This window comes from Oxyura jamaicensis, chromosome 2, assembly GCF_011077185.1.
Source record: "Oxyura jamaicensis isolate SHBP4307 breed ruddy duck chromosome 2, BPBGC_Ojam_1.0, whole genome shotgun sequence".
Taxonomy (NCBI): domain Eukaryota; kingdom Metazoa; phylum Chordata; class Aves; order Anseriformes; family Anatidae; genus Oxyura; species Oxyura jamaicensis.
Genome location: NC_048894.1, coordinates 46,345,413 through 46,360,952, shown reverse-complemented (window position 1 = coordinate 46,360,952; position 15,540 = coordinate 46,345,413). Strand labels below are relative to the sequence as shown.

Genomic DNA, 15,540 nt, shown 5'->3' with positions numbered 1-15,540 from the left:
GGGGCATGACCAGGGTAGAAGGGAAAATACGTTAATTTTGCTGAGTTTGGTAGTTCAGCTGGAAAAGAATACTGGCTGTCAGTAAGGATCCTTTCATGCTGTGCTGGGCAGCAGTGCCATGGGGCTAAAGCCTCACTTCCACCATTGTCCTGCTAGATCTGACTTTGTAATACCAAAGGAGACATCTGAGAGAATGCAGGTCTTGGCTTTGCTGGACTGGAGCTGGAATGAACATGGAGACAGTTGTAGAGGTTCAAACAAGAGGAGAACCCCTGTCCCTCTACAGTTCCACTAAAATTGGAAATGGATTTCATCAAAGCTGAGAGAGACAGGAGAAGATGACAGATAAGATACGCAATCAGGTTGTATCACCAGGTCTTCAAAGCAGTGGATACCTACATCAGTTGGCTGGTGCAGCATAGAGTAAGAGCTGTTTTTCCTGCAGAATAGGAGGAAGCATCAGATTGGAGAAGATAAAGGAAAAAGTTTTCAGGAAGCTGTTTCAGCTGTATTAGAAGGTTCCTTTTGAATACACATTATGACAAAAGCTACAATAATAATCCAGAAATCCTTTACCTCTTAATGAAGCAGGGTTTGTTCAATATCCTGTTTTAATTTCCTAATGCAAGATAAATAAAATCTTTTGACTGGTGCATGTTTGGTGGGGAGAAAGGGAAGGGTTTTGCTGAAGGAGAGCTGTAGATAGAAGAGAAAGTGATCATGGTTGTATTAAAATATAAGATGTATTTCAGGTCTTAAAATCCTCCAGGTCCTAAAATACTTAAAAGAATGCAGGAAGAAAGAAAACCGAAGGGAGAAAAAAAACATTTACAGCACCTTAAACATATCACAGGCAGTTCTTGTTTGGTTGTGTATTGTTTAATGTTTCAGAAAATGGTTAATCTATGTGAGGATTGCGAGAAACCACAGCTGTTCTCTGAATAACTGATGCTTGGTTTATTACAGATTTCTGATTTGGTACCAGAAGGCTGCCTGAAGTTATTTCCAAGGTGAATTTAGTAACACAGTAGTAGTAGTTTCTGTCTATGTAGCCTTCCAGCTGAGGGAATTTCAAACTTTTTGCAAATTACTGATGATAGTTGGGCTCTACTGGTGGTGGCAGGATGCTTCCTGCTCCCCTCTCCAGGTCTTATAGGAATAATTTTAAAAAGAATGAGAGCTGTGGTAAAAAGAAACCTTGCCTCACCATGTTTCAGGTGTGTTAACTGACCCCTCTGTGGAGGTGAGTACAGGTGCGTTCCCTCTGCGCTTCTTAGGAGGCAGAGTAAATACTTAGCCCATCTGAGATCTGAGCTTTGTGCTCACATACCTAAAAAGCAAACTTGCTACCTGAGCATCTGTGTCTGCTTCCAACACAAGGAAACCTGGGGAGCAGGTGTGTGTACAAAAATGCCCACCTTGGTCATAAAATGTTTCCAAGCAATTCCCGAGAGTGTCAGCGTAAACTAACATGGTGCAAATGTCCACAGCAGCTCCTCCAACCACGTGTCCTCCTCCCCGTGCTTCTGTAGGTGTGTAAGCAGGCACAGAATGAGCTGGGGTCTTCAAAGGCTCCTACTCCCTCCACATGCTCCTATCTCCCACCTAACGGCACTGAAAAGCGGTGGGGTGGAGTATGAACCCGGTTCAGCCCAGGGTTGCTTCTACCCCTGAGATGTAAATCCAGCCAGAAATACTGCACAGCTGCTGGTTCATCTCAGCTGCCCCTGGAGACTTGCTGCTACCAGCTCCTGTCCCAAATGGATAAACAAAGCGCAGATAGGGGTAAAAGGGCCTGCAGCTCTCCCAGCTGATACAACATCTGCCAAGAAATCTCTGAGACTGTGGTTCTCAGGCATGCGAAGGCCTCTGCTGCCCGTTTCTATTTTCTTAGCTCTCTGTAACTCCTCCCTTCCACCCCAAATAAAAATAGCAGTTGGAGATTTTTCATAAAGGCTTCAACCGAGCCTGCTCCTGTTCCCATTTGGGCTGGTGGAAAGTTCCATGTGTTGCTGTGCAGATATTGCCACGTTTTCATTGACTTGAGTCCAGTAGGACTAAGAGGAAACATCTGTGGAGCAGGATAGCTCTGTGTTTGTCCCAGGAATTAATTGCTTCTGCTGGGAGTGTCGAGAAGCTGAAAGCTGTGTGCTGGAGATGGTGACTCCCGCTCGGTTTCTGCTTTTGTCGCCCAAAAAGCACCCAGCTGCAGTTTATCTTTTTGTTAGCTTGGCTTTTTTGTGTCCCCCCACCTCCCCTGTGCATCCCAAAGGCCTGACACGGACGGGCTGCTGGAGGCAGAGGAGGGCTGGGCTGTCGTCAGCAGATATGGCTGGTTTGCTGCTTGTATTCCTCTGATCTGTGCTTGCAGTCGGGGTGACACCCAGCAGGCTTACCGAGCCCAGGAAACCCGACCAGCCAACGTTTTGCAATGACAGCAGTGGTTTCAGCATTGCAAGTGTTTAGTCTGGCAACGGGGAAGAGAGGGGCCATCCTGCCCGGGCTCAGGCTTTATGAAAACATCTTTCAGCACTGCCTGATCCTGCTCCCAGACCCCTCGTCTCCTGCTAGGCTCCTGCCCGTACCCACTCCCGCATGAGCCAGCTGCTGCCACGAAGACAAAGCGTGGATGCTCCTGTTGTGCCTCGCACAGGCAGCCTTCACCGGCCTCGCTGTCAGGGAGGCAGCCGCGTGGTGCAGGTTCCAGGCTGGTGCTCTGAACACCCAGTCCCTCCATCCGTTCTTTTTGTGGTGCCTTGGATTCCCAGAGTCTCATCAAGAGGCCTGACCACACTGCTGCATGCTCAGTGACTGGTAAATAAATGGGGGTTTTCTGCTGCTTACTCTCTGGGCCAGTCTCTCTATAATGACCCGCCAAAACCAGGTAAAATCCAGGACCATGGCTATCCCCACGGCAGTGCCTCTTCTGCCTCCAGAGCCCACGTCTTGTGACAGCAGGAGTTGGTGTTCCTTCCTAGGTCTGTGTTTGTGGATGTCAGCGTCCACCTTGAAGTGCTTCAGCCTGCAAGTCTAAGTCATGGTGGCCTGATTTCCCAGCCATCAGCAGTTCCTGTGCATTTTATGGAGCTGCAAATAGAACAAAGCCAGGCTAAAGGCTGGGCACTTGGGCACCTATCTCTGCAGGGAGGCCGCGGTCCCTCTGCTCTTTCTTTAATTACCTGCTTTTCTCGCTGTCCGCTAACGTGTTTTTGCTGTTCCTGCACAACAACACTTGGCTCATAGGTGTGCTGTTGTTAATGACTCCCTGGTGATGGTTTCAGCCTGAATTTTATCCACTGGAACGCTTTAATAAGGCTAAGGTTACCTTACGAGCTCCATAAACATCTCTGTTGTCATCCTGCTCTCCAGATGAGAGCGGGATCAGCGATACAGGCACCCAAGTTCTCGTCACAGCAGTTGCAGGTCAGATCTGATCTCCCTGATTAAGACTCAAAAGATCACAGCTGCTGAGGCCAGTCAGTCTTTGGGGTATGGATGATGAGCAGAAAATAAAAGCCGTGAAGACAGCCAGGTCTGCCCCTAGCCCAATGGGGTCTGCGTGCTCCGGGCAGAAGGGAGGGTAAATCCTTTGGTGCTACTCCTGCTGGAAACGGGGGCATTTTGAGCAGCTGCTGGCACTCAGGCTCTCCGTGTTTGGTTTAAATGATTCAGTTTAAGGCCTGAGGATGCCTTTTTGCACAGATCTTTCTGTCCTGTGACCCTTGGAGAGCAGAGGGTAGGGAAGTGAGCCGTGCCTGCTGTGGCATGGGATGGGAAAGCTCCCTCCTCAGGCTCGGAGCCAGTTTCCTAGTGTTGGTGCTAGGAAGAACATTTTGGCTAAGTGCTGACTCCCTGATTTTCCCCATCATTGTCCTCATGAAAACCACCCTTTCCTGAACTATTATCGCGTTCCTTCTCTATTGGTCTTACAAACAATGATCCATAGATTCAGCTCTTTCCATTTGAACCTGTTCTGATGTTGTTTGTGCCGGTGGAAATCAGGAGCGATGCCAGCACGAGTTCACGAGGCGGCCGATACCAGAGACTTTCTCCTGTTATCCCCGTGTCCTCGGGGCGTGTTTTTTACTGTCCACTACAGTTTCTCTCCTGTTCCTTTGAGGCTGCTTTGACCTGATGTCTTAGCCTTGAAAAGCCCGGGCTGGGAATTGCCCACCTCGATGATAACCGTGTGAAACCTGTTACCTTCCCTAGTCCACCCTCCCACCTTCCAGCCATTGTGCGGCGGCACTCGCGCACTTCTTGCCTTGGCAATCTTCAGCTCATTTCCTAGGAGCTGAATCAAAATCACCTCTGATCTCACTGCCCGTTTCCTTGCCCAGCCGGGCACGACACCACAGCTTTGTGTCACTGCCAGGAGCATCCAGCTTCCTTCCATGGGCCTTTTCCAACCACTGTTTTGCGAACTGAAATGCCTCCAAGCCCAGCATCCCAGCCTGCTTACTGGGTTTCCCAGAGCCACGTCAACTTTTCTGACTGCTTCCCCTCAGCTCCCCGCAGCCCTGGGACAGGTTCTCTAAGCGTGCTTTCTTTTGCCCTCTTTTTTCATCTCAGACCAGTTTCCTTACAGCTGACAGGAGCTGCTGTCTGCCTGACAGGGAGACCTGGCTTGAAATAAGGGAGTAAAGTGCTTTTACTGGAAAATTCATAATTGCACAGATTTTTATTTGCGATCAAAAATTGGTTTCTTGGCATGTTATCATCTTCCTCACTCTTGTGAGCCCTGCTATGAATTGCCTGCCCCTCTCTTTCCCCAGGTCCCCGCTCCCTTCCCTCGGTTGGGCCGTGCTTAATGAAGCTCCCAGCTGCTGCTCTTCAGCTCTGGACTTTGCTGCTTCTCCTTCAGCCCCGAAGGGGAAAGGTTCCAGTGGCCAAAACCTGTCTCCCAGTTATATTAGTTCATCTAACGAGAAGGATTACCTCTACCCACCTCCCACACACTATGTGTGAGTCACCCAGATCCCAAAGCAGTACGTGTGGCTGAAGTGCCAGTGCACAGAAGACCACTGATACTCGTGTCACCTAGCTGGACCATGGCCTCTGGCTTCAGCAGAAGCCCAGACAGGATGGGTGTGTGGTCAAGGCAGGGGGCCTCTGGCTTTTTACATGTCCCTTCCCCAGTAGCATCCTCTGTTCTGGACCCGCTGCAGCAGCACAGCAGCGTGATCATGTTGGGTGAGTTCCTGTGGGTTTAGGAGGTTTACAGGGCCAAGCATTTCTTTTTTCAGTCCATATAAGCAGGCCACCATACAGCAGCTACACAGCCACTCAACGCCTCCTTTTGGAAACCACAGGCACCCAAAAACCTGCGGTTAGGTTTCAGGTGCCTCTACATCAGAGTTGTCTGTTTCGCAGGCAGCAGCAAAGAGCGATTCAGATTTCCCCCATGTGGCAGGACATTAATCAAAGAAATGACAAGCGAGCAAACCTGGAGCCAAGAAAAACCAGGAGGTGCTGAGCCGACCAAAAGTACTTTTGGATAGAGATGCTGCTTGAGTGTCAAGGGAAGGGAACGTGCATGTGTGTGTAGGTGTCAGGCTCCATCCTGCTTTGGGGTAGTTCAGGAGAGAGGACGGCAAATCCCCCCAAATATTTGTTCTCCTGCTTACATCTGAGTAGGATTGCGTGTGTGTGTGGTGACAGGGAATGAAAACCAAACCCACTTCCTTGGCTTCGAAATTTGGACTGCAGCTGAGCTCTGTTCAGGTAGGATGTCAGGGCAGGGGTTTGCTTATTCAGCACAAGCGCTAGGGAGTGTAACACGGCTGTAGCCAAACTAAATCCACAGCAGCTCTTTTTCCAGGCACACCCCTGTTTATCTCAGGTCTTTTGTGCTCAAGCAGCTCCAGTGGTTCACAGTGTGCTGGGCAGCATCTTGCCTTCGTTCTTCAGAAAGGATTTAAGGTTAATGACGGATACAGAGCGTGCTTTGTTCTCCTAAATGTCTGTGCTCCCTCTCAGCTCCTCACACAAATTTCTTCCACTCGCTCAGAGAATCCTGTTCCTGCTGCAGGAAGGACTTGCCTGCTTGTGCTGCAACTGCAGCACCCAAAAATGAGGCAGGGGTTTTGGTTTAGGTTGCTCTGAAGCCACCTGGGACCCTGAAAGGGCAAAGCATCTTTCTGTGGGCCACATTGCCACCACCCAAAGTCAAGCACAGCCCATTCATACATTACAGCTCAGGGTTATTTAGAAGACTAAACATTCCCCAAACTGAGTGAATACACGAATTTCAAAGCGTACTCAGTCACCTACCATGAGGGTGGCTGCGGGGAAGATCCCCAGGTGCCCATTTTGACCCCAGCACAGTGGTGTGACGCATCAGCTGGGGTTTCACAGCCCCCGAGCCTTACCAAGCATCTCGGTGCTTTTGCAGACCTGGTCAAGACATACTTTGTGTTACCTACACTAGCTCATTCCATTTCTTTTTAAGTGCAAAGAGCACCTTTAGATTTTGATTCTGAACAGTGTGAGCATCACCAGAGGGGGAAAAAAGCAATAAAGGCTGTGGCAGAGCTGGCAGCTCTCCCCGTGGTGGCACACAGGGGTTAATACCGAGATCCAAAAGCCCAGATCTCCGTCCCCAGTCACACGGGTACAAAGAACAGCAGTGCTGGAAAACAGGTCAGCCCCAGGCAGGTCCCAGACGCCGGGCACCAAGCCACCAGCAAGGGCACAGCACAGAGCCAGCGCCTCCTTATCCTTCACTGCCAGCCTCTGCCACCCGGCCTGGTGAGCAAGGGAAGCTGGCTTGGTTTTATATTTTGTTAGCTGTGGGAAAAAACACTTGTGTGGATTTCTTTGTTTAATCTCCAGGAAAACAAGCACTGATGCTACAGCTTCTGGGGGAAGTGAAGGGAGAAATGTAGGGGCCGATGTGCTCCGGATCGAACCACAGGAGCTGGGTAGGAGCACAGGCACGGCCACATACAACAAAAAGATGCTGTGCACAGCATCCCCTTTGGGAGAGGGGCTCAAAATAAAGTTAAAGCTACTGCAAGCTAGAAAAACAAGCCCTGCAGCCCCTGTTTGGCTGTGATCTGGCAGGGGGTCCACAGCAGCCCTTCACAAGGTGGTAAGCCCAAAACTTCCCTGGGGGGCTTTGGGTGGCACTGTGGCAGGAGCTGGGTGCTTGGGCACTTGCAGCACCCTTTGCAGGCGGCCCTGCAGAGGGGCTGTGTTCCCTCCGCCCCCCAAACCCCATTTTTTGTGCTTCACATCGCCATCTCCATCACTGAAACATGAGCTCAATCACTGTGTAGAAAACCATAGGAAACCGTCCCAGCTATAATGTTTAGCCGAGTCGCCTCTCAGCAGGCTTGTGGTATTTTGTGTTCGGTTTATTTTGTTTTGTTTTATAACAAAAACAAGCAGCGGGCTGAGAAACGAAAGCTGGCTGGGCCATTCTCAGCATTGGCCGGAGCCGCCTGAACCCTCCCTGCGGCCGGGCGGCTGCTGGAAGCCTGGAGACTTCTTTCTTGGCCAGACAGTTTTGATTAAAGCCGGTGCTAAGCAGGCTGTCCGGGGGCAGAGCAGCCTCACTCCAGCTCCTCTCGGCTCCGGACGGCAGCGGCATGGTGCTGCGGGGAGCCTGCCTGCTCCTCTGCCTCATCTCCCTCGCCCAGGTCTCCGGCCAGCAAAACGGCAAGGGGCGGCAGAAGCCGGCGGCGGCCAAGAAAGGTGAGCAGAGCCTCGGGGACCCTGCCCGGCTCGGGGGGGTGCAGTTAGCCTGGTTGTTTAGGAGTGCTGTGATGAAGCTTTCAAAAAAGTATTTAAAACTTAATCGAGTTTCTTTTTTGCTACCCCGCCCCGTAGGAGTGCTTGTGTAGCCCTTCTGTAAACTAGCAAGGATACTGAAATGGTTTGGGCAGGTTGCTGCCCTGACTATATTTGATGGGACAGGTTGGGCATCGGAGGGCACCCCATTTCCCATGTTCTCTCTAAGATTCTCCCCAGGCTTTCCCTTACTAACATCTCCATTTCTACGACCTCTACTCATTCATTTTTTTGGAAGACATTAAGCGGTAGATGCCAGACAGCTGTTGCAGACTTGCAGCCAGGAGCAGGCAGGCAAAAGCAGCACTGTATCATCCATTAAACAACATCAGGGCTCTTTGTTTTAAAGCATTTAAAGTCCTTCCTCCCCATGGCACAGCGCAGAGGACAGGGCAGGTAAGCATGCGGCCGGTGCTGCAGCCTGTGGCGTGCGATCCTGCCCGCTGCTGGGTCCGGCTGCAGTTGCCTGCGCTTGGCTTTGCCCTTTGGAGCAGACCCGAGAGCAAGGAGGAAGCATCCCAGGAATTTGTTTGGCCGGGCTGCCCCGCATGCTCTCCCGGAGGCTATTTTTGTCAGGTCCTGTCCTTGAGAAACTTTTCCATTTTCTCCCAGCAGATCTTTCTATGAAAGCGCTCCGTACCTTCTGAGCCCACGTCGGTGCTTCATGCTTGCCTTCTGCAGCACAAGTACCCTCCTAGACCGGTGCAGGGCATTGGTCTGCATTGCTCTTCTGGGATGTGCCAGAAGAGAAGCTCATTTCTTAGGGAAATCTTATCTTTCTCTCCATATCACTGGAAATGCTGACTATAACTAATTGGTGACAGGAAGGTGGGAGGAAAAAAAAAGCGGAGGGAGAAAAGTCACCTTCTGGACAGGATAAACAATCTCCAATCTCAACCACTTTTTTTTGAGGGGCCAAATTTTCCCCCCGCCCCCGCCCCCCCGTAAAATCAAGCCAGATGAAACAGCTGGGGGGTTTTTTTTTTTTCTTTTTTTTTTTTTTTTTTTTTTTTCCTCAGGGTTTCTCACCAAAGGAGAGGTCACGTTTTCTTTGGGGAAAAGAAGAATCCCCACCAGCCTGGCATTTTTTGGCTGGCTGCATCCAGCCCCATGGTGGGTTAGGCGCCCTGCCTTTACTGGAAGCGCTTGGCACTGCTGGGTTAAAAATTTTCCAATTTTGACAAGCACCAGGAGGGTGCAGAAGGAGGGGAAAAAGCACTTGCAGTCCCTGGAGGGACTCCTCTTGGCCCCTAGCCCCTTGCCACCTCCAAGCCCACCTGTGACAAGGGCAGGATGTCACCCTCCTGTCCCCAGCCCTTCTCTGGGGTGGATTGGGCAGGGTGAGGCCATCGCAGGGTCAGGCATTTTGTTGGGTTCGTGCTCTTTAATCTGCAGGGCCAAGCCACAAATGTTAGAAAAGAAAATGATGCTTCAAGCCAAGCTTCTTCAGTTCTTTTTTTCGTTTCTTTTTCTTGGCCTTTTTCTTCTTTTTACATGATGTAATTATCACTTGCATTTGGATCCGCTTCAGAACAAAAATGGTGCCATTTTGATGTAAAAAAGCCAAAACACAGCATTTCGAAAATGCTGAAATAACACGTTCGCTTTGCCTGTGTTCCCCCTCCCCTCAGATTTCTGCCCAGTAATTTTTCCAGCCGCAGCAGTTCAGCGAACTCCCCCTGAGCCCTGCCTGGGGCGATGCCTCTCGGGGTCCAGGCTGGGGACCCCTCATCATGGCCATGGCAGGGGCCATGAGGGCACAGGGGGAGCACCTCTGTGTAGCTCTCACGTGTATTTTAAAGGTATTTGGAGTCCAGATTCTTAAATCAGTGGGTAGAGGCTGATTTGGGCTCCTGAATCTGCCTCAAATCCTCATGTGATCCCCTAGCTTCTTGTTAGTAAGGAAGGGACCTCAGAAAATGCCTGCAAACATTTCCAGCAATACAAACCCTGTGTGGGGGTGCTCCAGCCTTGAGGAAATAGAAGTGCACAGAAAAATACTGCTGGAAAAAAAATAATAAATATATATCTAAATATATATATATATATATATAAATCAGCATTTGCTGACATAGCCATGGCACTTGCTTTTTGGCTGAAGTGCAAATCAACCAGTGGAAAGGAGTTGTCAGAAATATGAACCCTTTTTCACACACACAAAAAAATAATAATAATAAAAAATGTTGCTGAATCCCTTTTCTCCCCAGGTGGACTTGCTGCTCTTGCTGCTGCAGGAATGACTTGGAAGCCAATGACTTGGAAACCTGGTAGTGAGCAGGACAGGGTAGTTATCAAGGAGATGTGTCCACCTGGGGTGTCAGGAGCCCTCCAGCATGAGACTGGCACAGCAAACCCAGCTGGAGCTGCCCCAAGGCTCTCTAAGGATATCTCACCATGGCCTCTGGATGTTACTTAAATCTGGGGGACATTTGTTGTGCTGCAAGAGAGACATGGATGAACAAGCCTGTTAATTAATTAGTTGTTTCCCACAAAGTGTTCTCATGAAAGGCACCAAAATAATAGCTAGTGCCTTAGAGTTAACCGGACACATTAAAGTTAAATGAGCAAGGAGTAAACCAGCTTAAAACCCTCCTCCTGATCCCTCTGACTTCCAGGTGCTTACAGCAGGTGAGATGAAGCAGCAGCACCTGAGGAGCAGCAGGGACAGTGCAATGATATTGCATAATTCCTTAGTGTCTGATTTCCCACCTCCATGCCGTAACTGGCCCTTCTGCTCCTACGCAAAAGAAATCAGGGTCTGATGACGAGCTGGTGCTAAGCCACAGGTTGCTGTTCAAGGCTAGCAGAATCTTACCAAAGGCTTTTTCAGCTCCTTCACATCCCTTGTCTTAGGAGACATCACAGTGGTGTGCAGTAGGGAAAGTGTGTGAGCCTGACTAGCTTTACAAAGGAGGCTGCAAGGAAAGCAGTGTCTTCATTGCAAAGAAGCTTTTGTCCTTTATGTTCCAGGAGGAAGCTGTCTTCAGAAGTCTTTATTATTTAAGACCAAGAAGCCTTTCCTTAAGAAAGTATCTCTGTGATCTCATTGGTCCCCTAGTAGCACTTTGTCTGCTGGGTAAGAGCATCTACAATGCCAGAAGCAACACACCTAGCAAGACACAGGTTTTGGTAGGAGGCCACAAACAACTCCCCAGCCAAGGAAGCATTTTCTCATGGCAGAAGACCAGCTCTGGCTCTTTTTTTGCTACCTGTCCTGAGGCAGGACGGGGGCAGAGGTAGCTGTGATGCCGTGCCTCCAGTGTAGGAATCCGGGCTGCCAGTGCAACCAGGCTAGCGAGCAAATATTCTCTCTGATGGGTGTACTAGGGGACAGACGTTGGCTTTGTGGATGCTTTTTGTTTGTCTTTCTCTGCAGGTAGGGAAATGGGGATTTTTGATTATAGGAACAGCTTCAGCTGCCTCCCTTGGGAATGTGGTGGATGTTTACGCTCCTCCCTTGATTTCTCCAACAGATGGTGTAAGCCTCAAAATGATTGAAGACCTGAAGGCCATGATTGACAACATCTCTCAGGAGGTTGCTCTACTGAAGGAAAAGCAAGCACTTCAGACAGGTAAAGGACTCCTTGAAGAAGGCACGGCTTTCACTTTGAGTGAGGAGCTGCTTATAATGCTATTGCTCCATGCATTTTGAAAAGGGATGCCCAAGTACTCTGTGATGAGGTGTCCATCACAGGGAGAGAGCTGGGGATCAAAGCAATGCATGGCCTTGTTGCAGTTCCTCCAGGCAGAGGAAGCTCCTCAGGCAGTTAATGACATGAGTTGTGCAGCATATGGCCCCCTTATTTATGTGCTAGATCTTCCCATTTCTAAAGCTATTGATATTTCCATGACACTAAGCCAGATGTTCATTTTCCTTCATGAATCAGCGGGATGGGTAATAGGTTATTTTGAACTTCAGTCAAACACACTTTACTTTTTGTTTGTTGCAGTCTGTTGGCTGAAGCCCAGTGAGATGGCTACCTGATCCCTCATACATATTGTGGCATTGCCCAGGAAACCTCACTGGGGGTTGGTCCCACCATGCCTTGTGTGACATGGACAGAGTATGGTCTCAAAATGTTCAATTTCCAGACCTGCAAACTCCATGACATCAGCAGGAGAGGGACTTGCAGAACATGCTACAGAAATGTGTTAAAAATGCAAGTTAGGGAGAATTTCCTCCCTAAAAGAAAGAAACACAAGCAAAATCAAGGCTTTAGATCCAGGCTCACATTCACTGAGATGTAATTGGTCTGGATATTAATGAATGGCTCTGATTAGCTATTGTTTGGATAGAGTACCCTGCACTCTCAGGGCTTAAAGCTTAAAATTTTTAAAAAATTGCTGTTCTTAACATTAAAATCGGAGGCAAGTAGATATTTCCTCTGAAGACCTCAAGCTATGAAAGCACCACACTTCTGATCAAAACCTATTAAAAAATAAAAAAAATAAAAAAAAAAAAATTCATGCTTGCATAATTAAGGTGGTTGAGTTGGAATTGCAGGCTGTTTTTTCCAAAACACTCCAGCCCCCAGCAGAGACAGATGTTGCCTCCCAAGGCGAGAAAGCGCAGCTCCATTATGGGAAGAGAGCAGGCAGGGAGAGGGGACACTGAGGACAGACAGAGACAAGGGCACCCCCAGGTCCTTTCTGGGGGGCTGTTTCCAAGTGTGGAGGCTGCATCCTTTCCATGTGGGACATAGGTGTGAGGTGGCAGCACCACAGCTTGCCCAAGAAATGAGTGTTGATTTTTAAAACCAATTCCCTTGCTCTTTCTCTGTCCCATCCATGTGGCGACCTCTCAGTCTGCCTGAAAGGCACCAAAATTCACCTAAAATGCTACCTGGCGTTCTCTGAGAGCAAGACGTACCACGAGGCCAGCGAGCACTGCATCTCGCAGGGCGGCACGCTCGGCACGCCGCAGAGCGGGGAGGAGAACGACGCGCTCTACGACTACATGCGCAAGAGCATCGGGGCCGAGGTGGAGATCTGGCTGGGCCTCAACGACATGGCAGCCGAGGGCAAGTGGGTCGACATGGCGGGCAGCCCTGTCCGCTACAAGAACTGGGAGACCGAGATCACCACCCAGCCTGACGGCGGCAAGCTGGAAAACTGCGCGGCCCTGTCGGGGGCGGCGGTGGGCAAGTGGTTTGACAAGAGGTGCAAGGAGCAGCTGCCGTACGTCTGCCAGTTCATGATCGTGTAGCGGGGCCGTATAGAGCTATAGAGTGGCTACGTGCACACCCAGGTGTACACGCACACACGCAGGCCCGCACGCACCTTCATGTAGCACCACGGCCTGGGCAGCCGCCACGGCCCGGCCTCAGGTCGGAGCTGTGCTGCCTTTCACTTGGCCGCAGCCAGCCCCATTCACATCCTTCCCCCTAAGGCATGATTCATAGATATATTTTTGTACACAGGAAATTTACAAGGTGGTTTCGGCGAAGAACCAGCACGACAACCCAGCCTTGCCAACAACTGTTTCATTGGCCTGGGCTGTCGCTCTGCAGTCTCCGTTCCCACCTCGCTGAACCTTGCTGGGACACCGGCAATGCCAGTCTGTGCCTTCTCCTCCAGCTTTGCTCCCCTGCAAGTCCCAGTTCAGGGATCGGGTCCTGTCTCAGAGAGCAGAGGGTGTTAATTTCTGCCTTGTGCTGAGACACTTGTCAGCCCAGTACCATATTGCTCAATGGCCTGATGTGCTGAGAAGAAGTGTGTCCATCCCAAAAGCATCCCCCATTCTTTGACCATTTTCTCACCAGTAAGAAGAAAACGTTTCACTGACTTCAGTGGGGGAGCTAGCCCCAGCATCTGACCTTTTAAAAAAAAAATCCCACCACAAGCTTCATTTATGCTCAGTCAAATATGTTCTTGGAAGTAGAAGGTGAAACAATTGCATAAAATAACAAAAATGTAAAGCTGCTAGGGAATATGCTGCAATATAAAAGACAACTGTCTATCAAAAATGAACCCTGAGAAGTCTGACTTTAGCCACTGAAGGAATCATATAGCTTGTTTTAATGATGGAAGCCCAGCTGAAATGCTTGGCAAACACAAACCTGCTGAGTTTCAGTTTGTGCCCGTAGAGTCGCCCTGAGCTGAAGATCTGGCCTTGGTAAATTTTTGCTGAGAAAAGGGTTAAAAAAAATAAAGAAAGAAATAGAAACAATGGGAAAGGATTGCAGAGCACCCTGACAGCTTAACACAGCCTTGTTGGCATTGATTTGCTGACTGCTGGCTGAAATGCATCAGCGGTTCCTTGAAGTCCAGCGCTTGGTACTGGCCCTGCCCTTCAGGCTACACGTCCCCGGCACGGCCAGACGGAGGGCATCCCAATGGGACTCAGGCTCATAGTGAGACAAATTTTGATTTGTTGCTTTGCTTGAAAATAGCACAGTGGTGGGTCTTCAAAACATCATGTGGGAGAGCCAAGCCGGAGGGGTCAAAAGCACACACACAGTGCATACTTCCTAGGCTGTCATTATTGCCAAACTTTCTGCTGTTCAAATGAATATAAAATAAACATATAAATAGCTTGCTGAAGGAACGAAGCTGAGTCAATGTGGTCAGACTGCTTCCTTCTCCCACTCCATGCATTTCTCTTCAGAGTAGCTCCAGGGACCTGTCTGATGGTGGGAGGCACTGGAGGCAGAGGAGAAGAGCAGGAAGCAAGAACCCCCAGCTCTGTGATGCTCTTTGTAGGATTGTCCCTGCTCTTATTATCCCAGTCATGGATGAGAGACAGGCAGGGAATCCTTTGACAGGTAAATAACATTTCCTTCCTCCCTTCCCATTGCTGTTGGGAAATTTCACTCCGACGTAAGAGCCAGCCCAGAAGAAAGGTCTTTCCCTCGCTCACATCTGGCAGCAGTGGTGGTGCCTCAGGCCCCAGCCTGTAGCCAGCACTTGCCAGGCTGCCTCCCACCTCCTTCACAACCAGCAGAGATGCCACAGCACCGAGCATCCCCCTCCTTCCCTCACTGAGGTGACTTCTCTCTCCTCCTCCTCTTCCTCCCTCTCCTTCCTCTCCTCCTCAGCATCCTCCAAAGAAAAGCCAACACATCCCCATGGAAGAGAGTGCTTGACAACAGGTCAAGGCTACACCCCACAAGCCAGCTTGTCTCAATATGTACCCTGTAGTTCCCTTGGCAGACGATCTCTCAATTTTTTGAGATACATATGAAGGCAATCTAGCAAAACCTGAAGCTTGCTGGTTTTAATCCTGACTGTTCATAAACCACAAGGTTTTAAAATGCAACTGTGTGGTCAGAGAAGTAAACAGTGGCCTTTTAGGGGAGGCCAGGAACTACAGGGGGGTGATGTGAAAGTCTCAGGTCCTGGTGGTGCTGACCTTTCAGGAAGATGCAGGTGCCATAGCTAGACCAGCTCTCTGCATGGAGTGCAAATCTGAAAAACAGGATGGAGATTGATCCAGAAGGATGTTCCCCATGAGTACATTAAGGAGTTGATCTGTCAAAATCTAGAGAACAACAAGTTGCTCTCAGCAGATATCTCGCTCATATCTATCTTTCTCACACCCCTCCTCTCCTTCCAGGCACCATTCAGGCTTCACACACCGTTTGCTCTCTTGAAGCTGGGAGGAGCACAGGGAAAGGCGACTGCTCCTGACATCATTGTTGGACCCAGGATGTCACGCCTGACCCTGCAGTTTCAGTGTTGTGTATAACATTTCTCTTCATGTTTCTCTTTACTGTACACAACATATGAGTTATGGATTTCCTTCTA

General features: G+C 49.6%; 1 protein-coding gene across 1 annotated transcript; it reads left to right on the top strand.

Moving 5' to 3' along the window:
• The first annotated feature begins 7,328 nt into the window (after positions 1 to 7,328).
• On the top strand, positions 7,329 to 14,345 carry CLEC3B (C-type lectin domain family 3 member B). The gene is made up of 3 exons (XM_035318859.1): positions 7,329 to 7,698; positions 11,268 to 11,366; positions 12,600 to 14,345. Exons 1-3 carry the CDS (start codon positions 7,593 to 7,595, stop codon positions 12,998 to 13,000), a joined length of 606 nt encoding a protein of 201 aa, XP_035174750.1. The 5' UTR covers positions 7,329 to 7,592; the 3' UTR covers positions 13,001 to 14,345.
• Positions 14,346 to 15,540: the final 1,195 nt, after the last annotated feature.